Raw genomic sequence first — 27,901 nt, 5'->3', positions numbered from 1 at the left:
GTGGCCCCGCTCGGCTCCTGTGGCCCCGCTCCGGCTCCTGTGGCCCCGCTCGGCACCCGCGGCAGCGCCATGGCCACGGCCGCTCTCCTCGGCCCCGGTAAGTGCGGCGGGCGGGCAGCTCCGGCCGCCCCTTCCTTCCCTCTGTCCCTCGGCACGGCTCCTGCTCCCGCGGGTGTCAGGCTTGGCTCGGCCCCGGGAGCGCTCCCCGGCAGGGCTGGGCAGGGCGGCGGGGAGCAGGAGCGGAGCGGCGGGGACACCTGCTCTGGGTGAACAGCCACTTGTCTGCTGGCCGGGGAGCGCTGGGTGCTGCCGGGGCTGCACACAGGGCTGCTCACACTGCCTTTGGGCTTGAGTGGATAAAAGGGGAAAATCAACAAAGCTGGTACAGAAAGATTTGGTACAGGAGAATATGATGAGACAAGTATGTTGTATGTTAATTTTTGTTATTCTCCTTTTCTCCTCACTATATACTGTATACATGCTCTTCTCTCTTTAACACCCCACTACTCTAAACTGATATTTCTGTGTTAAAAGTATTCCATAGGTAGTTCTGCCCTAGGTTTTGTTAAAATAAAGTTGTCTTTTATCACTTTTCAACTATATTCAAAGTATATTCAGCTGTAGTTTGCCATTTTGCCTTTGGAGCTTGTTATCCCACTGCTCTTGCCATTGGATAGAAACCACAGCTTGGTTTCCTAATATTCATTATTACTTACTTTCATTATTTTAGGATTGCAGAATTGGGAAATGTAATTCCTCCATTCCTCAGTTCCCAATCTGCAAAATGAAGGTGCTAAAATGTTTCTTTTTTTCCTCCTTTTAGATTTAGGCACCAAATTTTACAGAAAACAGAGAATTGTACACCTACCCAGCAAATCAATAGGCCTTTGCATAAAAATACAGACATCTGTAGAAATTTAAATGTGTGTCTTCTTGTCAATATGGATCCCGCTAAAAGTTTTAGCTGCAAACTAACTCTTAGATGCCCTCAACTCTTCTATGCAGAATCACTTAGTTTTCCAAATACTAGAGTAAATAATTAAAGTGAGCAACTGAAGTAATATCTGTCAGTTTAAGAAATTGCATAAGCTACAGTGCTCTGGACTCTAAAATCGTATAGGACAGTTTGTTTCGTGTAGGTTTCTGGCTGTGTACCCCCTCTGTTCTGCTGAGGAATCAAAGACCCATCCATAATAGGTCATTAGACCTAAAGAAGCCCTTCCTTCAACTGTAGTGTCTTAAATCATAGATTATGCTACTCACGTCTTTATTTTGCAAAAACATCACCTCCTATTTTTGGACCAGTTTCCAGTTAGGTTCAAAATGGGCAGCAGTGTGAAATACTCCCTAAAACGTGGCAGGAAGGCTGTGCAGTCAGTCCTGTTTTGACTGTCCCAGCCACTGGTCCTTGAAAACTGTCTGAACACGAGGAAGAGAGCACAGAGACTTTGTGATGTGAATCCTAGTCAGATGAGTAAACCTTCTGTTGTGTAAGAGCCTAAAAAATAGATAAATGGTCATCCAGCAAAATACCTTTTCTTAATAAATATGTGGGTTTATAATTTTGTATTGTTCTATATATGCAGTCATTTTGCCCTGTAAGGTATTTGGCAACTTTTTTTTTTTTTCTGTCATCTGAATAAATAGTGAGGAATTTCAAAATAAGAAAGACCTTTTGGAGGCAGTCCTCGAACTAAAATGCTGTCATAATAAGCCTCAATTGTCCTATGGATAGGGCCAGCTGCGCATTCCTCAAGGCCAAGAGGTAGGAGCTGTTTCTGTCAGTATGTCCTCAAGGCTGATGGACAGACAGAGCTCGGGAGTGTTTGAGGCTGGAAATCACCACCAGTCCTGCATGGATCTGGGAACTGTTGGGAATATGCACCACTGAGCAAGGATTAGCACCAGCTATAATAAGCCCATGTGGCCTCTTTGTTGTCTCACAGGCACACTAGTTGCTGTTGCACCTGTCCATTATTATGTATTAAATGTTGCTTCATATTTATTGACACATGTCTGAAAAGTGTTCCCTAGAGCAGAATTATTATATCACTGGCAAATAATTCCCAGAAGGAATGGAATCACCTCTAAACAGTAATGGCTCTTTAAGGTTATCAAGAAGGATATTTGATATATAATTTCTTATTCTAAAATGTATAATTGAAAAAAAGTTAATTTCTTCAGCTAGGGTCTGAACAAATCCTGAAGCAATATTTCATGCCTCTTGCAAATGATGTTTAAGGGATTAAACAATGCTGGAAACCACTCAAATTCCACATGAATTTACCTGAACATGACGGGGGCAGAGGGAAGGTATTTTGTCAGAAAGATGCTGTGTTTTTCAACAACTAAAGAAAACACATCAGGTGTTCAGCAGGTAGTTTGATAAGGCCTGAAATCAGTGACTGAAACTTAATTTTATAGAAAATAAAGACACATGATTACAAATTAGAGGTTGCCTTACCATGGGAATGTTAATGAAAGAGCTAAACCCCAGCTGATTTATCCTTTCTTAACAAGGCAATTTAATTTTCTACTGATAAGTCACAGGCAGTGCTGCTATAAAATTCTTTACCTTGAAACCTCCAGAACTTTTTAATGTAATTAGCAGGCTCAATGCACTCAGAAAAGCAGATGAAGACATATATGTGAAGATTGCTTTCAAGAAATTATGCATCTGTGAAATAAAAATAAAGAGAGTGAAGAGTACTGTATTTATAAAATAAAATCATATTTATTATTTAACAGTTTTGTAGTTGTCAAATCTCTTTCCCACACTCTATTCATAGGAATTCTTAAACAGCTTAGTTTGGTGAGATTTCATGTGAATAAAGTACTGTTTATTCTGAATTTTATACTGTCTTCCTTTCTGTAATTTATTATGGAGCTCAGAACTGCAACAATTTCTATATATCCATGCACCAATGTCATATATAACTATGGTTACTGTTATAATACTGGGGCAAAACCAATGCAAAATATGCCACACTGAAACTTTGAACATTTAAATTTAATTTTCCTGTTACAAAATGGAGGAAAACTTTGTTCTGCTAAAATTTAATTTGATAGCAAACTTGAATCTATAGAAAAAACCATAGTAAATTATATTTTTAAAATCTATGTTTAAAGAAAAAGGGTCAGTACAGTATCTACTGCTTTAAATAGTCATTGTATTCTGTTTTTACAGTGTTGTTCATTTACTTCACATGTATATCTACTGTCCAGACTACTGACTGTCTGCACTTGAGGGAGCAATGTATTAATGCTGGAAATGGATGTGAGAGTGTCTGGAATGTGGTTGAAGATGCCTGCAATATTTCAGGTAATTCTGTATGGTGTACGCTCCTTGATTTTGAATTGCTATATGCAATTGTATGTTCATAGTTTATTACAATATTGCTCGGTAACTAAATGCAATCTAAACAATTCTGTGGTTCTATAATCTAACACAATACCCAAAACAATGTGGTAGTTACTTAGAGTAATTTTTAATTATTGTACTAGAATAAGAAACAGATAAAACATTCACCTCTAGTGTGAGCTACCTGAATGAATGCCTCTGTCTGTCTGATCTGTTGCATGTATTTGATGTTCCAAATGTCCCAAGTCACAAGACAATATTTGAAGTAATTAGAGTAGAAAATTCTCTTTGGGGTCTTTCTTAGTGTGTCCCTTTCCAGATACCTACTTTGCATAGAATGTCTGAATACTTTTAAGAACAGATGAAGTAAATGAAAAGTATATGATAATGTAACAGCTACAACAGTTCCCAAAGCAGATGGGCTTCTTTTATTGATCTGTTGAATATTTTATGTGAAATGAAACAGTTTCAAAATATATGGCTGCTGTTTAGGAAAAAATAATATTGGAATATGCAGTACTTTCTGGCTCAAGTGCCCTAAAGATGAGCTCTCTAGGACCAAAACAGAACAAGCTGAATTTATTTCTTTCACATCATTCACAAACACATTAGCACCAGCACTACTTGCCACAAAGACATATATTTGTGCTGTAGCCTGTTAATCTTGGTACCCTGCAGCCAGATGAAATGGGCAAGCATGATTGCTTCTGTGGCCCCCCTTTGGATGTATGACATTGTCCCATAATATTCTTATTATCCTATGTATTATTCACTGATATAAAAGATATTTGTAACTGGGCCAGAGAAATCTGCCAGAAATACTCATTCTTGTGACTGCTTGTTTGGATTTGCATCTGTATGTTTCCTTAGGACAATAGATTTTGGCAAGGACTCTCCAGCATTGCAGAACACTCAGATATTGTGTTGGGTCTAGGACAAATTTTACTAAATGTACTTTTAGTACCATGATCCCAGAGCATGAGAATCCAGTCAGACAGCTGGTGGTACCTCTCAGACAGCCCACAGAAACAGTGATAGAAAACCCACCAGCAGCATCTTCAGTAAGAGTAACAGTACACTGACTCTCATGTGCAAGTCTAGAAACTTCATGCTGTAGGAATGGAAAATGTCCTTTGAGCACAAACATGTTACCTGGAGGCAATAGACAATGGGGTGAATATTTGCTTTGTTAGTTTCTTTGTGGAAAACCTAACTACAAATTATAATGAAACTCCTTTGGGGTACGAGTTCGATAGCTCAGTCCATCAGACTGGAACCTCAAAGTTAAATGTGTACATTATCAGAACCTGCATCTTTTGCTCTTCAGTGCAGGTCTGGGAACACTCTCCAAACTACTGCCTAAGTCACTTCTTTTCCTGTCAAAGTTTCCATCACTTCTTCCCCACTATCCAGCAGCATTTCCAGAGTCTCAGTTTATAATCTTCGGGGTCCAATGCTTCTATCATCTCTGTGGCCAAAATGTGGTGGAAAGAAAAAAACAGTGTGTGAAAATGTCTATGAATCAGCTTCCAGGTCAGGATAGAAAAGATAGAAATATTAAATTTTGATGAAATAAGATTTTTCATTTTGAAAAAATCAAAAGAGTTTCAGCACTGCTGAATGAAGATTTTTAGGTTTGGGTTTTTATGGTGTATTTGTGGAATTGGTTATTTGTTTGTTTTCCTTTTGTTGTTTCAATGTAAAAAAAAAAAGACATTTCTGAACACTGATTTAACCATAAGTATAAATTTTCTTTATTTTTTTGAATGGGAAACAGGAAAGGTTTAAAAAAAAACAAAACAACTCAAATCACTTTCATTTTAAGGAATCACATTTTGAATTAGATCTGTATGAGTTTAATTTTCCTAGAATAGCAGACTCATTGAGGTTGGAAGCATCTCTGGAGATCTATTCAAACTGTGGTCTCACCAGTGCTAGAGAGGAAAACCTCACACTTTCCTCTGTAGTCTTTAAATTCAATTCCCACTGAGATGACTGAAGAGCTGATTAAGCAAAAGCAGAGATTATCACCCTGGGAGTGTCAGCTACTACTCTGCCATGCCTCTATCTGTGGTCCTGTGTACATGAATTGTGCACCTATAAATAAATCAAATTATGAATAATGGCTGCCAAACATTAGGTTGAGAGAGCATTTTTTTTCTTAAATGCCTTAGAAGCATATGTATAAGATAAAATATATTACCTAGAACTAATCCCTGGTAAAGCAACAATAATTGAAAACAAGTAATAAAATATTTTCTGCTGCTAATCACAGCTGAATCAATACCATGTACAAACAGAGCAATACTGATAATAGGTTATTTCTACACAGTTTTTAAGAAGTCACGCAAGGGAGCCCCATAAATCCGATGTGCTTCCTGCTTGTGTCTGTGCCCTTTGCATGTTGGTGGCCCCACAGCCTCTCCCCAGCCCCAGCTGCCAGGTGCTGGCTCAGCACAGTGAGATCACAGCACAGGGGCACTGAACTCAGCCCCAACTCCTGGCCACAACTGGGCAGTGCCATGAAAACAGGTGAGCTGAGTGAGGCTGGGGGGCTGTGCAAAATACACTGGGGCATGGGGGTTTATTCTTCTAGTTCTACTCACCTTCACCCTTGAGGTGTGCTCTGCACCTTGAAAAAGACAGTCACAAATTTTGTGAATAAGCTACTTTTTACACCAGCCCCTCCTAATCTTTATTGCTCTCTTTCTACTGGAATATATTTTCCTGAAATTCTTTTATTCTCCCTTTCTTAGTTGATAAAATGCAGAGCAGAATATCCACACACTCATCTTCATGGGCCATGTCACTGCATCCTTTCCATCCTATTTTTATGGTCAGGAAGTATCCTACGTCTGTGACCTTCAATAAATCTCCTGAGTTCCTTGACTTCTGGAACTGTGAGTGCTAAGGGTCTGGGGTCATGATCTACTTCTGAAAAAGCAGAAGGAAATTTGAAGATGGGGTTGGAGAGATACAGGTGACCCCAGCCACCATCAGGTCTTTGCTGATGGAAGAGGTGGAGTGGGAGCAGAGGCTGGCACCTGCAGCTCTTGCTGGCCTGGGACATTCCCCACTGGCAGCGTATTATTTAACATATCCCCCAAACCCTCCTTTGTCAGCAGATGGAGAAAGGGCAATGCAGAGACTGTTGGTAAAAAGGGGGATCAGGACAGGGATGTGAAGTCAGGAATAGCTGATTCTCATCACTTCAGGCAGTGGCAAAATGCACTGTTTCCTCCTGCAGAGCTTTGCCTCCACTGCCTTCCACTGCTATTTGTGCCAGCAGCATATAAGTGATTTTAAAGCCCTGCTCACATCAAAGCTTGCCCGTGGTGCTGGTGACACAGGACTTCTTATCACTTGCAGTTTTACAGAGTGCAGAGTCTTTACTGCCCCACACCTGTGGGAGCAGCCAGGCAGGGAGCAGGCAGCACCATTTGCAGGGCAGAGACATCAGCCTGTGTGCTCAGGGGACAGAAACCAGCCCTCATGCTGCCCTGTGACCTGGCTGGATCTCGTGAGCCACAGACTGCTTCTCTTACATATTGTGAGACATTTAATATCTTTGAGGTAAAGAGAGGAAATTTTGCTGGTTTGGGGATCCACATACCTGTTTTGACAAGGTAAATCATGGCTTTCACAAAATAAAACTTATCTAAATCAAATTAAATTGCTTCACTTGTAAGATTCTTAAGTAATGTGTAACTTTCTTAATCAATAATAAATCATAGAATCATATATTGATAAGGGTTGAGGGGACCTTAGAGATCATCTAGCCCCAACCCCCCCAGCCATGGGCAGGGACAGCTCCCACTAGACCAGGTTGCTCAAGGCCTTATGAAACTAGCTTTGAACATTGCCAGGGATGGGGCGTTTACAGCCTCCCTGGGCAACCTCTTCCCATGTCTCATCATCCTCACAGTAAAAAATTTCTTCCTAAAATCTAACCTAAATTTCTCTTCTTTCAGTTTGTACCCATTACTGCTTGTTATGTCACTACAGTTCCTGACAAGGAATCCCTCTGGCTTCCCTTAGGCCCCTTCAGATACTGAAGGTTGTGAGGTCTCCACACAACCTTCTCTTCTCCAGGCCCAGCTTTCTCAGCTGTTCCTTGTAGGGGAAGAGCTTCAGTGCAGACCCTTACCTGGACCTGCTCCCACAGTCCCATGTCCTTCTTATGCTGAGGACACCAGAGCTGGATGCAGCACTCCAGCTGGACTCTCATGGGAGCAGAGTAGAGGTGTAGAATCACCTCCTTCCACATGCTGGCCATGCTGTTTTTGATGCAGCCCAGGGCATACGGCTTTGAGTGAGCACTCACTGTCAGCTCATGATGGGCTTTTCATCAACCTTTGCACCCAAGTCTCATTCTGCAGGGCTGCTCTCAATCCCTTCTCTGCCCAGCCTGCAGGTGTGTCTGGGATTGCCATGACCCAGGTGCAGGACCTTGCCCTCTGCTTCATTGAACATTGTAAGGTTTGCGTCGTCCCACTTCTCAGGCCTGCCAGGGTCCCTCCAGGGGCATCCCTTCCCGCCAACGTGCCAACTGCACCACACAGCTTGGTGCCATCAGCAAATTTGCTGAGGATGCACACAATCCCACTATCATCATAACAATAATATTTTTGAAAAGCTTTTATCTCATAAAGTAGATGGTTGATTGATTTACCGTTGTACCACAAACTAGTACATGTTCTTTATTTTCACCACACATATGTGGAAAATTTGACATCCTGTGTGTCGTTACCATTGAGTCCAAGTGCACATGCAAACAGACATGAAACTGGGCCAGCAAACTAAAGTTTCTGCACCAATTTTTTTAATATTAACTTCTCCCTCATTTTTATTCTAAAAATCCTAAAAATCAGAATGTTCTTGGGCTGCTTTAAATTTGTTGTCATTCTTAAACTAAACTTAGGCAGTTAAGTTGTTCTGTGGGGTAGGGGTTCAAGGGAATATCCAAATGGCATTTGTAGGCTTGCACCATCCTCACATGAGAGAGAGAAGAGCAAGCATCTCCTCAGCCTGGGGTTCTCATCACCATTATCATGGGGCTGGCTCTGCCCTCTGTGTCCTGTCTCTCACTCCATCACACAGTGATGCATCAAGCCTGCACTCTGGGTTCCTGTCCCTGTACCAGGCACCTTGTTTCTGCTACACAGGACCAAGATAAGTCTCTCAGTTCAGGCTGAGCCCCTTCCACTCCCAGGCATCTGTTCAGTTTGGTCTCAGTGCCTGATCTGCCTAAAATAAAAAGATGTGAGTTTAAGGTTTTGTGTACTTTGAGAGAAAATTTTCTGGCAATGGATTGGATCAAATAAAAGAAGTCAATATTGTACCCACAGCTTTATTATATTACTTTGAATATTATTTAAAATTTGTAAAATAAGACTGTCTTCTCTTGGCAAAGCATAATATTTTTGTTTTTCAATTGAATTGCTTTATGTAACTATATCCCTTAAGCATTCATAAGCATTAATGAAATTATAATTTTAATGGTGAGTTCTAGGTAATAGATGCAAGGCAGAAGACAGTGTTGGATGTAATAGAATAATCCAGGTCCTGGCTGATGAATACCCAGAATTTAGAAACTGTGTCTGCACTACAGACGATATCTGTAGCATCACAACTTTGCTTGGGGAACTGTGCAACATCAACAAAGGTAACTGAACACGAAGTCGTAATTATGAAGACCAAACCCAGTAATTTTGCAACCACCATTTTAAGAGGATTTGACTTTATTTTCAAGTGTGATAAAAGCCCCCAAAAATTAGTCTTGTCTTTTCTTTGACATTCATGCTCCATCATGCATATGAAAGAAATGCCACAAACAAAAGCAATTAAATGCATGTGAGAATTCCAAATGACTTCTAAAACTTTTGTTGAATCCACTGGAAAGCAAGAGTGAATACACAATGTGTGTTGAGGCTTACTCAATGCCCAGGGAAAAGCCACTGGATCTAGGTTGTGTATATAGCCACATTCAGTAACTTCTGAATGGGAGGATGAGCGAATGGGGATTGCACAGGGGTGCGATCACTGTGTTGCACAAGGATGTTCACTACATCTAGGAGAGGTTACTGGATGTGTGAAACATAGTCACCACCTGCATAAAGCTGTACATAATATTCAGAGTGCATCTTTTAAAAATATTATTGTAATCAATGAGCCAAGCTCCCCTCAATTTATTTTTATTTTTCTGAGAACCCCTATCCCTGCAGAAAGTCTATCTCTGTAATTGAGAATTGCTTAGTACATGAAGAAGTTGCAGTTTCTGGTTCAAAGTCTCCTGGCATAATGATTAGCAAAGCTGACACAAGAGATAAAATCAGCCAGTGGATGAGAGTCTGCAAAGTGAGTTTCAAAGTGATTCCTGGCACTGATCCATCACACCCTACTGGCCTCACACAGCATTCATCATAGTACTAGACTGGACATTCATATAGTACTAGACCATGTGGCCTTATTGTGGAGGGAATAGTAACATCCTGATCTGCCCCAAACTCCTTGCCTCAAACAAGAAGGATGGATATCTGAAGCCTAATGTTGCTGTCATTGGAACAGTTGCTTTTGCTTCTAGCAAAATGATATAATGTTATATTTTTTTTGACAATTGACATTAAATTTCTCACCACTGTAGAAACAAGTTTGGATAGACTTACAGTAGTGTTGAGTTTACCTACAAGGGACAGTATATGGTGTTGCTAGACACTTTCAGGAATAATTCTCTCTGTCTAACTTCAATTGCTATTTTAGGTAATGAATCAACCATCTTCTGGAATTGTCATTCTCTCTTTAAAAATGATGCATTTGCTTAAGATGATAATCCATGATATGTCCAAGCTGTAGGTGGTTAAAATTATGCGAAGTTAAACTCTTTATACAGTAATTTTAGTGAGGATTTTTTACTATTGTTTTACTGCTGAACTGTTAGAGTGGACTGTACTATACAGCTAACAGCACACAGTAAACACGAGGAAGATTCATTAGTTTGTAAGACTGGAATTATTATGTGTTTGTACACAGCTCAGAATTAAGCTAGGGCTGTTCCACTTGCTATAATGCATTCAGACAAGCACCCTGTTGGGAATTTAGCTGCTAGAGAATGGAAAATTACAAAGCTGTGGCTAATTCCAAGTCCTGCACCTGCAAGATAGCATGTCCTTGGGCCTAGCTGTAGTATGATAATAAATAGTGAAAGAGACATGAGAAAAGAGAGATGTAACCCCTGAGGAATGGGGAAGAGCTGATGTTGTGGTGTGGCCAATGGACTGTGTAAATTACAGAATATTCATGAGCTTATTACTCCCTGTATAAGTGTCTGATGCTCTCTTCAATAAACGGAACTTGCTTATCACTCATATTGAGTGTCTGAGTCTCCCCTCACCGACAAATGGCTCATCCCCGACAAAGGCCTCATTTCTGCGACAGCACCCTTTTCCCAAGTTTTTGCGCTGTGATGATGATCCACCATCCATTTGATTTATAACTGTTTGTACCTATTTCTGCAGACTATTTGGAGTCTCCCTCGGGGTCGGACCCTGAGCTGGGTGTCAGGCCCCCCAGGAGCCCCGCGGATCCGGGGAGCTGCAGCGTGGCGAGGCGGCTGTGTCGGGAGCAGCCGCGCTGCTGGGCTGCGCACCGGAGCTTCCAGCGGCACTGCCGGGCACCCGCGGGCACCTGCAGCTCCCCCCGGCCTGCCAGCTGCCTGCTGGCCTGGAAAGAGCTGAGCACAACGCCCCTGGGAAGGTGCACCTGCCCAGAGCCGCGTCGGGTGAGATGCATCACAATTTGGAAGGGAATATTCAACAACCCTTGCTTACAGCACTCGCAGGAGAGCCAGGCCTCGGGAGCTGGTGACAGTGATGGCAGTGATGATGACGATAATGCTGATCTTGATGGTGAGAAAAATCTGGTCACTGACACAAGTTAGTGCTCTTCCAGCAGCCTAATGCTTTCTACATAGCAGTAGTGTCCACAGTCTACAAAAAGGGATTTTTGGCCATTTGCAATTCAAATTTGGAAATATGATTATTTTAGGAGGCTTATTTACAAATAAATTCAGAACCTGATACAATATGACAGTCTACGTGCAAATACTGTTGTTCTTCAATGAGTTAATTTGATACAACCTGATCTAAATCAGTCAATTTCAGTTTTTTGCTATAACTAGAAGCAGTATAAGACCAACAAAAATAATTTACTAATAGCAAGAATCATCTGCTAGCCTTGACTTTAGGTCATGACAAGCAGTCAGTTGAACTTGAAAACTGGTCCATTGATAAACACATTAAGGCCCCTGGTTTTTAAATATTTACAAGAAATCTGACTTTATAATGCACTGAGAAGCTCTACAAAACTCTTACTGAGTCCACAGGATCTTTAAATATGTAAAAAATGCTAGGTGCAGCCTTTGATAAACTGTGCTTTGACCCCAAAACTTATGAATATATGTAATAGTGAATTCAGAATTTGTTAGTGGGTTTTATTTGGTCAAACTAATTTGTTTTATTCTTGTTTATTTTTATTCCTGGTGCTATGCCAGCAAGACAGCCAATACTTTAAAGTTAAAAAGCTAAGATGTTATTTACAATTTATGCCTGCACTGTATCTTTTTCTTCTAGACAATATTAGTATGGAAACAAAATTACAATGGGGTTTATCTGCTCTCTCTAAACAAGGTAAGTCTGAATTTACTTATGAATCCTAATAAAAAATTTTAGCTCAATTTTCAGACAGTGTACAAAATTTCTTCAGATTAAAATTAATACTTTTCATTGAAATGGATGAGCAGGGAGTTAATAGACCAAATATATTTTCAGTTAAGGTACTGGGTAGAGAACAACCCAAAAATGTAACAGGTAACAGTCAAGTAATGTAAATGGAAATCAGGTAACAATCATGATTCTGCCAAACTTACAGAGGCAAATCTTATCCCATAAGCATTTTAGGGTCTAGAATTTTCTAGATATCTTTGGAAGGTTTATTTCAGTCTTGAAATGCCTAAATGGATGTTAAAAGCACAAAAAGGCCGTTTATATTCTCTTCATTACTTGAGCATAAGACTGCACACTGGAGATTTCACCTGTTTCAGGAGGGTTGCTTGTGAGCAGTGCAAGCAGAGCAAGAAAGAAGTATGAAGTTAATCAGTAGGCTTAAAAGAAGCAAGAAAGAAGGAGGAGCTGGATCAGAATTTTGGGAATCAAGCTCGATTTACTGGAATTATGTAGACAGGACACCTACCACTCATCACTTGAGAAAAATTTTCTTGAGATTTTATTTTAAAAGCTGTTATTGGTTTTAGCACACACAACAAACAGGAGCTGTTTGGATGTGAACAGGGAGTGTGTTGAAGATGAAGTGTGTAACAAACAGCTGTCCCTGTACCTCAAACTGTGCTCAGTAAATAAGAAGTGCAATGTGGAAGGATGTCAAGCAGCCATAAGGTTCTTCTATGGAAACATGCCTTTTGAAGTTGCCCAAATGATGATATTTTGTGACTGCATCCAGCATGATGAATCCTGCTACAGAGCCAAAGAACTTCTCCATGGCAAGCCCTGTGCAGTTACTGTAGTTCCACCCCCATCATGTCTGAATGTAATCCAGATGTGTGAAGAGAATGAATTGTGCAGGTGAGTAGAAGTATTTTGCCCACTAAGGTGCTTTCTAATAATGGTTTTGTCAAACCATTTTTATTATACTCTATATATCCCAGCCATAACAAAATTATTTTCTGCAGTGTATCTGCTGTGTTTGACATCATCACAGATATTTGGATCAACTGTGGTAATTCCTGAAGTAATCCCACAAGTAAACTGAAGTGATTAATTTTCAGAAAGGTTTGGAATCTAATGCATGCTTTTCTTCTGCCTGTATCATGACACTTAACACCATTTCTGCTGGACAAACTATGCTATTTCATATTTTCATTACCCCTTTCTTCAGATAACACCTGCCTGTCTGCACCTTTGCCCTCCAGCAGTTTGCCCAAGTTGTGCAGCAGACCAGACAAAGTTTGTTTGGTAAAAGTAATTACCTTTCAAGGGCAGAGTCTGACCCTTTGTACCCAACAGCCCCGCAACCAGCTTGGCCTGTTCAAAAATCTTTTATCTTATTCTCTTCATCTCAAGGATACTTGCAAAAGCTTTCAAAAATCTGGCCTGAAACATGCACAGACCACCAAACTCATGAAGGATAATGCCTTTTCAACATTTCATTTTATATTTTTAAAACATGCAACAGGATTACCCATATTTGTATTTCTACCTAATTGCCTCCTTTTAAGGAGAGTCAAGTGGCCCACTTTGTTTTTCAGTGTGGTCACCTTGTGGGTTAGAGTTGAATTTTACCTCAAAGCTGTGCTGAAATTAACCTTCAGTCAATAAACCAGGAGGCCAAGAGATGGTTTTGGTTTTCTGCACATTATTCAGATTGATGTCAGTGAGAACAGCCAAAGGGCTATAAATGTATGTCTGTACATGTATAGACATGTAATGTCATTATGGCTGAATTCCCCGTCATTTTGGGAACATTAATGTTTCCTGGCACTGACAATAAATGCATATAATTAGCAAAATTAGTCTGTGAATTATAGCTAGCCACATCCATAAATCAGGAGGTGAATGAAAATAATTCCGTTAGAACAGAGGTGGCATCTGCTTTGAGATCCTTGCTTGTGTAATAAAAATATTGACAAAAATTTTTTACCCAGTATTGCAACAGTCCATGCTTTTCCATGTGACATGCCTGTGGCTACTACACAATATCAACAGCAAATTAATAACATATATAACATATGTTATTAACATATATAGCAAATTAATAGCAAATATAACAGATATATTATTATATATTATAACATATATGATTAAGGAAGAATATTTTAATGGCTTAAGGTACTATATACTAGACTTTACCTTTATCATCCCCTAAAATTTAATATGATAGATTTGTTTTTAACAATTACCTACATTTTTTTAGTTAATTTACAATGGATATTTTCTATTGTCATATACGGTGCATTAAAGGCCAATTTTATTCTATCCTAAAAGCAAATAAATGGAAATAATTTGAGATTACTGAACTGAGTAACAAGTTAATTCTTCATGTGACTTATCTCTACTATCAATTTATCTTTAAGTTCACCGTGCTTTTTCCTGAGCCTTTGACATTTTATATTGTGTTAGCATTTGGGGGGCCAAGGGGTTGACATTGGACGTAGATTATTTAATGCTAAATAAGTTGAATGTTTAGTCTTCCTCCACACTGCACAAAAATGGATCCACTAGAATAGCACTTGGTGTGGTTTCATTGGGATGACTGGTCTAATTCCTGTATTCACATTTCTTCTCTGAGTATCTGAGACTGTTGGAATTCACACTGTGTTTTCTGGACTCTGGAAAGCAGGGGCTGATTAGAAGTGCCGTTGCTTTTTCTCAAAATCAGAGCAGAATTTATGTCAGCCATCAGTGAATATTGAAATTTTTAAAGCTTAAGTGGTACCTTGGAAATACAGTCCCTTTAGTGGTGTTCATTAAATGTCTTTTTATGAAGTCACATTTGTTAAAGTGTCATTGTACATTTCTTTTGTTTTTTTTTTTATTTTTTCCCCCCACCAGGAAAAAATACACAACTTTTCGGTCAAAGTGTTGGAGACACGTGACAAAAAAGTGTTACAATGATGAAGCTTGTCTTGAAACTTTGCTCAAGGATGACGTGCCCTGTTCTGCCACCGCTGATTGCAAAGCAGCCTTTGTCAGCAGCTGGGGCACGATGCTGCTCACAGAGTGCACCTGCCAAAACGTGCCTGCCGTGGAGCAGCCTTTGTGTGAGCTCTTCCACCACATGCTGCACAGCAAATCCTGCTTCAGGGACTTGCGTGAGTAACGCTTACAACTTACAGAACAATTAGTTTTAAAGCGAATTGAGATCCTAATTTACATCAAATCTTTGCTACCACTGGTTTCAGCAAGATCTGCAGCTCTGGGTTTTTAAAAACACAAATCAAAACAAAACTTGAACATGTTGCCATTATAGTGCAAGAGTTCTAATGTCATTACATTGCAAGGGTTCCATATTGCTAGAGTTTTGTACCTCCTTGATGTTTCTTGCAGGCAGCTCCTCCAGGAACTGACTCTTCCTTGTCCTCACAGCAGCCAACTGACTCCAGTTCCCACCAATCCACTCTTTTATAACACTCTTCTTATTGGCTACAGGAGGGGCCTGTTAACATCAGGCCTGCTCCTAATCCTTAATAATTGGCTCAGCTGCAACTCTTTAGGGGATAAGATTACATTCTACTGCCTTTATTTACTTATGTTCTATCCCCCTACAGAACATAGAGTTTTCTTCCTCTGGTATTGGGAAAAATAATAATAGTAGTTAACCAATGGAATTTATTACATGTTTCATTACCTGAATTTTCTGAAATAAAGAAATAATTTCTAGAGTCTATATTAATATGCAGATTAGAAAAGTCCAAAGTCATCCTGTTCTTGGCTTAATGTTTTACCTTGGCACACTGTTTTTACAAATAATACAAAGTAGCATTTGAGGTTTTTTCTTTTCTTCTTGGAGTCTGAATATTAGTAAACCTTACACATATTTAGCAACAGAGTTCATTCTGCAGAACATAGCTTCAATTATTTAAAGGCTTTAGGATTTGGTCTTCAGTAAAAACACTGGATGTAATTGAGATGAACTATAGTTACTTTCTCAGATTCAGTAATTAATTTCAAGTGCTTAATTAGCTAAATATTTTTGTCAAATTTACATGTCTTTGCCAAACCTCTGATTTAGAGAATTGTTAATGCAATAAATGGCAATATGGGAGCAAATATTAATATCTTAGTCTGAATCTGCAAAGTGCCTTCGAAGCAAAGCTCCTCTTTCTCCCCACTTACTACGTCCTGGGTCACATCACAGCGTGGTTCTCTATCATAGGGTGGATCCTGGTGTCCTGTGGTGTAAACTGAACATGAAGATCCATCTGCAGCCTTTGCAGTGCTCCAGCTGCATGCAGACATCTGGTCCATCAACCAGAACAAAGACCAAAGTATTCTGTTCTCCTCAAATCTCTGACTTATCACACCAACTATTTTGCAATATAAATCCTCTTAGGATATGTTACTCACTGGTGCATCATGGCCTGTGCCAGCTATCTTCTACATATATACTCCAAGATTATGTATATTCTTAAACTAACTTGGGAGACGTAATGATACCTAAATATCTCAATGAAAAGAAATGGTTCTTTCATAGTTTTGCCTGAGGGACAGTGTTTTGAAAACATATATGGATTGCGTGCATGCATTTCATTGAATTAAGTAGCTGCTCTCTTAGTTCTAGAAACCAAAATGGTACCACTGATAAGGATGTCTGGTTTTTTTCATGTCCCTCAAAGGCTGCCCAAAAATTAAAATCAAGTTGCTGAAACACAGCTGTTAGTTTAGTAAATCATTACTCATATCCAGACTCTGAGAAAATATTAAAAATCTTGTAACAATTCCCCTGGAAAAGTGATAATATAACACACTTAGAATTGAGACTTCTAGCAGTGATTTTGCTGATGAATATTATTTACTTGCTTGCTTGAGGGCTGAATTTAACAGTCCAAATGAGTGAGCACATCATCATGTTAGTTATTTCTTAACCTACAAAGCAAAAAAATGATCCTCATGTGTGAATAATCAAATAATTGCTGACGATCTTTTACCATTCCCTGAAGCAGTCTCCGGACTAAAATGGTTAGAGGGTTTTTGTGATTGAAACTGCCCTAACCTAATTGGGACTGAAGAATGGAAACTTACGTTTCTTGTGTTGTGCAACAATTTCCTGGCAGCTAAACAAAATAGAATGTAGGGATCCAGAGCCTTTGGTGGATCAGTACCTACTCTACAGACCACTTCCAGCTTATAGTTATTTTTGCTTTTTTTTGCTTTGTCCTAGATGTCTAGTTGTGATGCAGCTAAACTGATGGTGGTGATGATCATAGGTTTTATTCCAAAGCATGTTTTTAATGCTCTGCATTTTAATACTCTGCATGGCAGTACAGAGATGTGGAGTGACTACTGTACAGTGCCCACCCAACCCCATGTGCTGAATTATTCCTCTGGCCTGGGGCTGATCTTTGGCTGACTTTCACTCTTACAATGGCAATGATCTGTAACTCCGAAACATTTCTGGACAGGGAAATACCCAGGGTCTGAGAAGGGGATCTTTGCCTCTAGAACTGGTCCACGAGTGATGTTTGCACCATCTCATCTTCCTACCCTTGCATGGCACTGCCTTTGCTCCAAGTGCTTGTTCTCAAGGCTATGCTCACAGTGAAAGGACTACAGACTCAGTAAAAGGCAAGAATTGTGACTGAATGCTGCTGTGTGAAGCAGAAGCACACGGTGGATCATTGCCAATGTAAGATCAGTGTCTCAGCAGGAATAAGAAAAAATGTCAGTGAGGGAAGAAAAAACTTAGGTTTCCAAAATACTTTAAGTCTGGGCTGTACTTTTGGGTCTCACAGAAAAAAACCCAAATAACAGGTAGGTTTAGTCCATTGTTATTTGGACAGTGTTCCAGGCTGAAAATGTGTACCTTTCTTATATTACAAAAATTTCTCATCTTGTTGTTCATGTGAGTGAGCAAATGTATACTTGTATGGTTTAGCCTTCCACTCTGTAAACTATAATACTTAAGTATACCTCCTATTTTTCATTTCAACCAAAGAGATATATTTTCAGATATATTCATAAAATTATGCCCACTGAGAAGACAGGACTTCCTGAAAAATTTTTTTGAGGTCTAACAATGCAGTTGAAGAATAAACTCTGCCTTGTGGAAATTACTTCAGACTGCTATCCCTTTCTCACCACTTCTGTGTTGGTTTGGTGGACCCAATTTTTTTTGGTGGGCCTATTTTTAGAACAGTTTATGTGAAAAGAGAATTTAAGCTCTTTTGTGGCAGAGAATATTTTCAAAGCATGCTTGTCATCCATAAGAAAAACTGAGGTGGAACAGGAAGAACTATTATGCACTCATTCAATTTGTTCATCAAATATTAGTCAACAGTATTTTTAAATAGGTCCCTTTTTAAATTATGTGGCAGTTAGCAAAATATCAAACAATATTCACTTATATTAATTTTTAAGTAATATTTTAAATGGATATTTTCTTTCCAATATCCAGGTCAAATTTCTATTCAGAAGAAGGGTTTTCACTGGGTAAATACAGAAATGCCAAGGGAAAAGATTTCCGGAGCACAGCTCCATTCTTCTGCAATTAATGGTGAGTTTGGGCAAGTCACTCCATGACTTCCACAGCACTGCTCTCCTTGGGTGGATTCAGGCAAGTGAACTCGACTTGCTGCTCCTTCCTTTGGTCTGGAAATCTCCCTACCTGTTTGGCTTAGCTTATATATCCACAAAATAAAGTTAATCAGACTGAATCAATTACCCTGACAAATGGTTTTGAAATAGATGTCTCACAATCCCTGTATTATAATTGGGGAAAATTAAGCTATTAAGCCTGCCAGAGCCTGACTCTCTGTACAGTCATTAGAGAGTGGTAGTCATAATGTGTAATACAAATTATTATCTTTGATGTCACACCTACTTCTATCTCTCTTGACTTTCTGTAGTAGTTACAGCAACAAAATTAGAAGCCACAGTAAGTGGTCTGAGAAGGGGCTTGTGTTACCCTCCATCTCTACCTTCTTACACAGCAGAAGGGCACACAGTACCCCTTGGGCTGAAGAGCTGCAACTTTTATTTCCTTTTATTTCTTTTATTAGAACTGCTGCTTTTCTTTCCATGCATTTACAATAAGAAATTAAGCAACATAAACTTAAAGGATATTGAATTAATATGCAAATGTTTTCATTGCTGAAATAATATTATTTTATATTTCCTTTTGAGGGGCCCAATTACAGAGTGAGAACTATAAAGAGCTTAATGCACAAATATCACCTCTAATGAGAATGACCTGTTCTACCTTGTGCAGGGCATATTACAATTCTCCAGACTAATACTACAAATTAGTTCCCAGAACTGTTCCTACAGAACACTTTTGACTGTGAAAAAAATAATTCAATATCTGCATGCAGTAGAAAACAAAGTGACTTCTAACCTCTCCATCCTTCAACTATTGCTGAAGTGGGCAACCTGGATAAGGGATAAAAAGGATATAAAAATGGATTAAGGGAATGGGATTCCTGAGACCTGTGTGTGCATAATTAAGCATTTGGCTGTTAGCATTAAAATTCCTTAAGAATCATGTATGTCATCCAAGTGCTCTGTGTAGCCAGAGAAGAAAGTCAGGGACCCTCAAAGGAAGAGTAGTCCAATCTTTTTGGACTGCATTTGCTGAAACTATTGACTTCTCCTCGCCAATTGCAGAGGGAGCCTGAATCCCTAGTTGGAACAAGACTCTAGAGGTTAAATAATGCAAGTCATAATACAAGAAATACTGCACTAAGTCAGAAAATGCAAAATGTGAGATATTGCACCCCTGTGACTAGTTCTAACTGCAGACCCTTTCAGTGGGTAAATTGCGTTTTACATTTCACTTAGAGATTCAGATAGATACTTGCAAGAAGCAGCCTGCACCCAGTTAATTCTGTTCACATTGAAGTCTGAATATTTTCCAAAAACCATTCCTTGAAGTCTTAACAGAACTTTGGATAGCTTTAGAAAAATAAAAAGAATGCTGACCAGCCTAAACCATACAATAAAATATTCTTTCTATTGTAGCTGTCATGTACATGAGATGGGAACTTTAAACCATGAAAGTCTCATAGGAAGTCAGGTCAAGAAGAAGAATTTGATTCAGGAAATCTGCCTGATGGTAAAAACCATACTGCAAATTGTTTCATAAATCCCACTGCCAAATATCTAACTCAGTGTCCTAGATTCAAATGCTAATAAATGTGCATTACTCAGGCTGCAAAGGGAATTATCATCTTTACAAAATATTTATCTTTAATGAAATCAAATCCCAAAAAGAATTCAAGGCACAGAGGCAAAACAGGTAAGTTGTCAAGTATGGCCTTTCACGTGTGTGAAGACTTTTGAAGGCATTTGCATTGGCTATTTTCTGCTCAAAAAACATGAGATAAAATCTGCTGATGTCTCTACATTAAAATCTCAGAAGAATCCTTTACTTAGTTTGTCACTGAAAGATACAAGGAACTCTTTCACCAGATGAAATGAATGGCCATCTACAGATGAACATGCTCAGAAGAAACTGAGCATGTCTTCAGCTTTTTTTTTAGGTTTATACTTAAAAATATAGCTTACTGTTCAAAAAAACAGTTCAATTTCTCTGTTTTATTCAGCAGCATTGCAAATTGTCCCATTGGATAAAATTGCTTTAATAGAAGGAGTCTTTCACAATAAGTAATAAATCTAAGCATATATGCCTACATTCAAATATATTTGTAAATAAATAGAACCATGGAAGTTGAAAAATTCTTATTCCAAGTTTGGTGTAAAAAATGTGATTCCAGGATGTTGTGAAAATCTGGACCAGATTTAAACACATTCACATTCTCAGGAGGGAACAGGCCAACAGAGTCATCTTTGGGCTGATACAACTCTCTTAACAAAATGTGATGTGGGCAGAGTCAGAACCATATAAAAGTTAATGAGACTTTTCCTGCAAGCTTGAATTTGATCTCCTTTTGAAAACAATATCAAAAAGTTATAAATCAAATAAGATTTCTCTAAACTCTAAACTAAATATGCCTACCTAATTATGCATCTTCAGCCTGGCTTTGGCTTTATCCTATGCAAATGATATCAATGACTTTACAGATCCAAATAATTTAAAAGATTGCTTCCTGCACATTGGTTTGAAAAGTGATTCATGGGGGAAGATAAGGATTTATTTTCATCACCATGGAGCTTTGAGGCTAAGTTGTGGGTTGTTTATGGAAGAGGAAGCTAGAAATACAGAACACTTAACCTGCTCTTGTGAAATACAATATAATTGGATTTGATCCAAAATTTTTGAAATTTCATCTTAAATTGTAGTGTTATCATATATTTCCTACCAACGAGTAGAGTGTTTAGATAAACAGGTAATTGGCAGGGTTTATCTGTAAGTATATCAGCTGCTGTGGGAACTGAGATTAGTTCAACTCCAGTAAATTTAATGTGTAAGGTATCAAACATTGTCAGTCTGACAGTTTTATAAATGTAGAAAAAAGCCTGTGACAAGCTGCAGGTAACCAAGAAACCTCTGAGCAGAGGCTGGGATTAATCTGTTTGATGAATATGCACTAGCCATACCTAAGCAGGTAGATCCACAACAGAGTAAGATTCACCAAAATCCGTCTTTGTTCCTGATAGAACTGAATCAACATCTCTTTTACCATCAATTCATCAGAAATGTAGCATTTTTCTTAGATTTTGTCAAGAAAATAGAAAAAATTCAATTGGTCACTTCAGTGTTTTGATTGAAATGAAGCACCTTTTAAAAATTTTATAAGAAAAAGATCACAATGTTCTGTTGAAAATTTTTTAGCCCATTTTTAAGCAGCCATGACTGTACAATATATAATGTTAGATATAATAATTTTTGTGGTGACATACTTTAAAAGTTTCCATTTGCCTAAAATATGTGTGAAAGTCACTTTCCACTTCAAAAAAGTAAGAAACTGTTTGCCCTACAACTGCTCCTACACTTGTAAAAAGTTTTCAAAAATAGCTGCATGTACAATTCAGACTCAAACTGAAAAAAATGCCTACAAATCACTCTTTTGCTAAAACCCATCATCTTAAAGAAATTCTGTAACTTGAGAGCTAGGTCAACTGGTTGTAGTTTTTAATATATGTTATTAGCAGTCCTTCTCTAAGACAGACCTCAGATAGACCTCTTTCTTCAAAGATTCACCATCTTAAGTATCTTCCAGTAGGTTACTGGATTAAATGGAATGTTCACTCCATTTGTGCAAATTGTGGTTTGATCCCTACTTTCATTTTCTTACATTGGAAAACTTGAACTTGGGGTAGTTTTTTGAGAAAAAGTGAGCACAGTCCTACAATGAGAGCCAAGCAGGCCCAACACCCTGCTCAGCTCCTTGTTTTCCTTGCTGTGGAAAGCATATTCACTCTCTGCTGCCAGGGCTGCTGCAGCATCCATCCCACCTGTGCTTGTATTTATATGAATTTATATGACACACTACCCCTGCTGCATGCATGCAGTGCACACAGAAATGCCTCATTTATGTTTTATGTGAATATACATAACACATGGAGCACATAACCACTGACAACTTATTCAGAGACCAGAATATGGCCTTCTCACAGCCCAGAGAGGTGGCTCAGTGCTGAGCCCAGGGATCCATCCCTTCCTTAGTGAATGTTTCACTGGCTAATAGGATGGAGAAGCTCGGGAGCAGCCAGGGCCCTCTGTGTTTGAATTCCTCTATAAACAAAACTTACCTGAGTGCACAAAGCCAACAGAATCAATGAAAAAGGAAAGTCATAGAAAGGTCTCGTGTTTTATGCTTGTGGCTCTGCATTTGTGGCCATTTGTGACACCTCTCCATCCTGTGTCCAGGGCTTATATTGCACTCCCAAGTGAAATGTTCCTTTCACATATTTGATCAAAACCAATGGATTCATTACGTCAGGGAAAAAAAGAGTTACCCCTCCTTTGGAAAATAAAATTTGTAACAGCTCCCAGTTTTTCAGCAGTTGGAATTTTTAGCACATAAGCCCCCAAAGTGACTTCTTGGTGAGAAGCCTAACAGAAAAAGGAAAATCTACAGGAATGGGGCCCAGAAAAACAGTGTTAGATCCCATTTGATGTTAATTTGATTCTAGGTGGAGGATTGCTCCACACTGTAATTACAGTAATATGTGAAAAAGAAAAATAAGTCTAGTTGACAAGTAAGAGCCAATTCTGCTCTGATGCACAGAAAAACATTAAGATTTTAAAAATCAAAAGGGAGAATAGTCCAAAATAAAAATCATAGTAACAAGCTGTTCCCCTGCAGCAGAGTGTAAGGTGATGCTATACCTATGAAGTGCTATTGGAGCTGGTTTTTACTAAAGAAGTCTGAAAATTGCATTGGATCAGATGGCAAAGGTAGAATTATTCCTACCACTGACATACATCTAGATCTTTTCCCTCCTTTTAATTACTTTTGTCAAAATTGATAGCTAATTTGGATCACATATGTATGATTTCCAATACAGATCTCAAATCTGATTCTTATTACTAAACAAGCAGATGTTTCATTTCTGATTTCTGTTTTTATTTTTAGGTGAAACTGTCTACATTATTGCTTACTCCTCCTGCATAGCTCTCATCCTAGGAATAGTCCTGTTGACTCTCCTAAAGATCAGGTAATTTGATAGGGATATTAATCACTGGTTCTAGGAAATTGAAAAAACAGAAAATAAAATGTTTTGACTTAGTTAAAAGGTGGGCATTGTGATTGTCTTTAGAAATAGTCCAGCATGCCCCAGTGATGGAAAGAACTGACATTGTGGGTGTCAGCAGGGAAGGGTGAAATACGAGATGTATTTACAATGCCCTCCATTCATGCAGAGATCCCAGGCTTTGGGAGGTTTCATTTCCTGTCCCATGGCAGGGGAAGGTGAAATCTGAATTCAAAAATTCTGTGAGACTACGTTCCTAGCCCCATAGCAGGCAGGGGTAATGCAAAAAGGAAATGAGAATATTCAGCATTATAACATATTTTGAAACCAAATCTTGAATGCTACTATTGTAGTTAAGATTCTTGCCAAATGCCATTTTTGCTCATAGGAGTCTGTAAACAACACCCACTATCCTTGCCATCCTTTTCTTTTCCTCCCTCTCTCCTTCCTTCCCTCCTTTCCTCCCTCCCTCCCTCTGTATGAGAAACTGCCCATACACCAATGCTTGGTAAGAAAACAAAAATGTGTATTCACTTAGTTAAATGAACATGGCCTTTTCTAAATGATACATTTTCTTGGACCAAATTAAATGGCCAGATTTCAAGAATTACACTGTCAGATGATAGGTAACAGAACATGATGTAGCAGGAGCTATATATAGTGGGAGGGATATTGAGTCAAAATTCATTATTAAGTTCCGAGGCAGATCAAAGAGGAATTGTAGAAAAATGCAAGAGGCAAGTCAAGGATATATGGGAACAGAGGCTTTCTCTTTAGGTTTGCAGTTACAGAAATATCAGCATATAAAGAAAATTCAGATTTAAAGAATACAGAAAATGGAAGAAAGAACATTAATAACAATGAAGGGGATTATTTTATACCACAGTGTTCATCATAAAAAGAGGAGAAATTTGCCACTGATTTCAATTAACCCAAAGTTCAAACCAAAAGCTGTGTAGTTTATTGTTAAATACATGCACATTCTTTGTTTTCAGAGCCTGCAGAACAAAACATGAGTCAAGACGTCTCTCGTCAGACCATTCTTCTGAAACATTTATGGCCCATTATAAAAGTCACAGATGAAGTACTCTGTTACTTGTGCTTTTTAAGGCTATTCCTGAAAGCCAGCCTGTTGTACATATGTGATAATAAAATATATATTAGAAAAACTACTATAAATTATGAAATTCTGTAGTTAAGCATACAAAATATTTTTTATATTTATTAGCTTATTTTTAGCCTTTCAAAGGCAGAAAAAAGGGGTAAAAATGGTAAAACTGTGCTGTCTCTTATTTGTGTAGATCCACAGATCTGTCCTGAGCTGTACATTTCCTAGATTTTTACATGCACATGACACTGGTATAATTGCTGTATCAAAAATGGCAGTCTTTGAAGTCCACCCTTTCTGATCTCAACTCACCTGGAAGAAATAATAAAAAAAAAAAATCCACTCAGAAACATTTTAGAGACCTGATAAAGAGCACATATGCGGCAGTTTTGTATATGTGGCAGTTTTGTATACCTGGCTCCCAGGTAACCAAGTACCTGAAGCAGCAGTCACAGCAAAGCTGCCTGTGGTTTGATGGTGGAGCACTTGCAGGGTAGGAGGAGATCAGGATTACAGCCCCCAGTGAACTGAAATGACTCTCTGGAATAATGTTTTGACTCCAGAATGTTGTTGCTGAAAATTTTTTAATTTCTCCTCCAACATGCTTCTAAAAGAAATGAGTGGGGTTTGTCACTTTGAATATAATAACTTTAGAGAGAAATTTTTGGTCTGAATGCCCAGTGGAGAAAGTCACTTGCTTGGGGCTGCAGTGCCTGCTTCTCAGGAGAGAATCTGTGACCCACCTCACCATCTGTGTTTCCTATTCATTGTCCCTAGGCAAGACACGAACTGCCTGATTGTCCCCTTGCACTGTTCTGGGAGCCATGGTCCCAAACACCATCCTGGATCCCACCTTGTGCCTAGGAGCTCTGGATTTCTCTCTATAGCTGCGTTGTTTGGCTAGATTTCAGCTTCTATTTACTACCAGTGAGTTGTCTTTGTTAAATCTTTGTGACAATCTAGTCCTGGTGAGCACAAAAGAATGGACTGCTGTTTCTTATTCAGCTGTTACCATGAATAGCACATGTATTGCCTTGTTATAATAGCATTTGATTAATTAACTTTATTTCAAATGTGATTAGTTTTAATTTTGTTTGAATTATCACTAAATGTAACTCACCTCCAGTTTTGACCATGAGACCAATGGTCTAGGGCCACATCTAGTGCTAGATGACTGATCTAGGACTAGAAATTAACGTGATCAGAAAAGCAAGAATCTCTGCTCTTCTATGTGACTCTTGCTTCTGGCTTTGGTAGCTTGCAAAGTTATTACTGTAGAGCAAAATCTTAAGTGTGCAGTTCTGTTGGGGAGAGGCTTAGAAATCTTACACAATTATTACAACATGGACTTTCTCTGTCTCTGTTATCTGCATAAACCAAAGAAAGTCCTTTTTGTTTTGCAATCAAATGTTCTGTCATTACAAAATCAGCATTTGGACAAAAATACAGAAACATAGAAGTGAAGTTCATTTGTTAATCAAAAAGATCTGCTTTAGCAGTCCAGCAATTTGCAGCATCTGGCCTAACTCTCACCAAAGTGCTATATTCATATTCTTCATTTTAAAACTATGAAGTGGAAAAATTTTAAACTGAAAATAGTGTTGAAAATATCTTGGATGAAAACATTTCATTACACAGGAAATGTACTTTTGACATGAAACCTGTGCTGATTTTCAGTCTGACTTCAAAAACCAGTGAATCTTCCATTCACAAAATTTGTGGAGATACATTTAAATTCAAATTTCACTAAACCTCAATCAACAACAACAAAAAAAATACCTTCTGTCTTAGAAACATTTTTTCCTAATTATATTATATTTGGACACTAGAACCCCAACTCAAAGATGTGCTTAGACACACCTGCACAGTCACAAACAAGTATGTAAAATGCATTTGAAACTGAGGGTATGTTACTCTGAGAGACAACAAGATATTTAATGGCTCTTGTGTTCTTCTGCAATTTCACAGGCTCTCTCTTAAGAGATGACTTAAGATGCTTAGTGGGAAATGTACATTCCCTCCACTCCATGTGTACAAAGTAGTCTGTCAATTGTATTTAGGCGTTAGTTGTTAAATAAAAAAATTTCTGCTGAGATGATCTGTACTCCTGTGATCCTGATTATACTCTGCTTCATAGTTTTCTGAACAGAGAATCATAGAATCAGTTAGTTTGGAAAAGATCTTTACGACCTTTGAGTCTGACCATGAAGGAAGAAAAAGCAGTATTTTGTAAGAGCTTCATTATTAAAATATTTTCCCCTGAAGTATGACACCTGCATACAGTACCCAGATGAGGAAAGTTAAGTCTCTTGATGACAAAATTCCCAGGGCACATGTCATTTTGTAGCATTCATCCTCTTTCCACTGGAGCAGGGACATCACAAAGGGAAGAAATGAGGACTGATTGGGCTAGAGGGAGAAACCATGAATTTTTGCCTTACAGCACTCTCATTTGAAGGGGTATTTTCTTTGAAGATTGTTTATGCATTTTATCTAACAATTGTTTCAAATTAAATGTGTGAAGATTTTTGGGACAAGTACACAGGACTAGCTCTTCCTTGTGCAGTGTGAAGCTGTAAAGCCCAAGTTTCTATTTCTGTAATGCCACAGTGGGTCTTGATTTCTTCAAAATGAGCATTTTTCTTTGGCTGTCTCACCTGCTTGTGTGGTGAAAAGAATGAGATACTTGGATAGGCAGAGGCTCAGCCTTTTGAGGCTGTTGTGGGAATCACATCCCGCTGCTCTGAGCTAGATGTCAGACCAAGCTAGGAACAGAGAGATGGATGGAAGCAGCACCAACACAAGAAGATATGCCACAAAACAGAGAACACCATTCAGTTCTTTTTAAAAATGACTGTGGTTGTCTTTCCACCAAGGAAAATACTAACCCTTGTGTTCAACTACTGAAGACAACCAACTGCAGGTCATGTTGAGGCACTTCATGAGTGTCACGGGGTAGGGAATTTTGCTGTTGACTTTGCCAAGAAAGTTGCCTCATCAGCATTTTGATGTTTCAGACCACATGCTGAAGTCATTCAGTCTCCCATG

At 38.7% G+C, this 27,901-nt stretch overlaps 1 protein-coding gene across 6 annotated transcripts; it reads left to right on the top strand.

Annotated features, from left to right (window-relative positions):
• Window positions 1-8: 8 nt before the first annotated feature.
• GFRAL (GDNF family receptor alpha like) lies at window positions 9-26,176 on the top strand. Of its 6 annotated transcripts, none has more exons than XM_064707555.1 (10): window positions 9-97; window positions 3,188-3,322; window positions 8,874-9,026; window positions 10,876-11,265; window positions 11,989-12,045; window positions 12,669-12,996; window positions 14,983-15,242; window positions 18,545-18,643; window positions 23,628-23,709; window positions 25,631-26,176. In XM_064707555.1, the coding sequence occupies exons 1-10, from the start codon at window positions 70-72 to the stop codon at window positions 25,755-25,757; spliced, it is 1,659 nt and encodes a 552-aa protein (XP_064563625.1). In that variant the 5' UTR covers window positions 9-69; the 3' UTR covers window positions 25,758-26,176. The 6 variants fall into 6 exon arrangements, with proteins under 6 accessions (XP_064563625.1, XP_064563624.1, XP_064563626.1 ...); XM_064707554.1 differs by having other exon boundaries at window positions 8,868-9,026; XM_064707556.1 differs by lacking the exon at window positions 25,631-26,176 and adding an exon at window positions 24,741-24,828 and having other exon boundaries at window positions 8,868-9,026.
• Window positions 26,177-27,901: the final 1,725 nt, after the last annotated feature.

This window comes from Zonotrichia leucophrys, chromosome 3 (genome assembly GCF_028769735.1).
Source record: "Zonotrichia leucophrys gambelii isolate GWCS_2022_RI chromosome 3, RI_Zleu_2.0, whole genome shotgun sequence".
Lineage (NCBI taxonomy): Eukaryota > Metazoa > Chordata > Aves > Passeriformes > Passerellidae > Zonotrichia > Zonotrichia leucophrys.
This window is presented reverse-complemented; position numbering and strand designations above follow the sequence as displayed.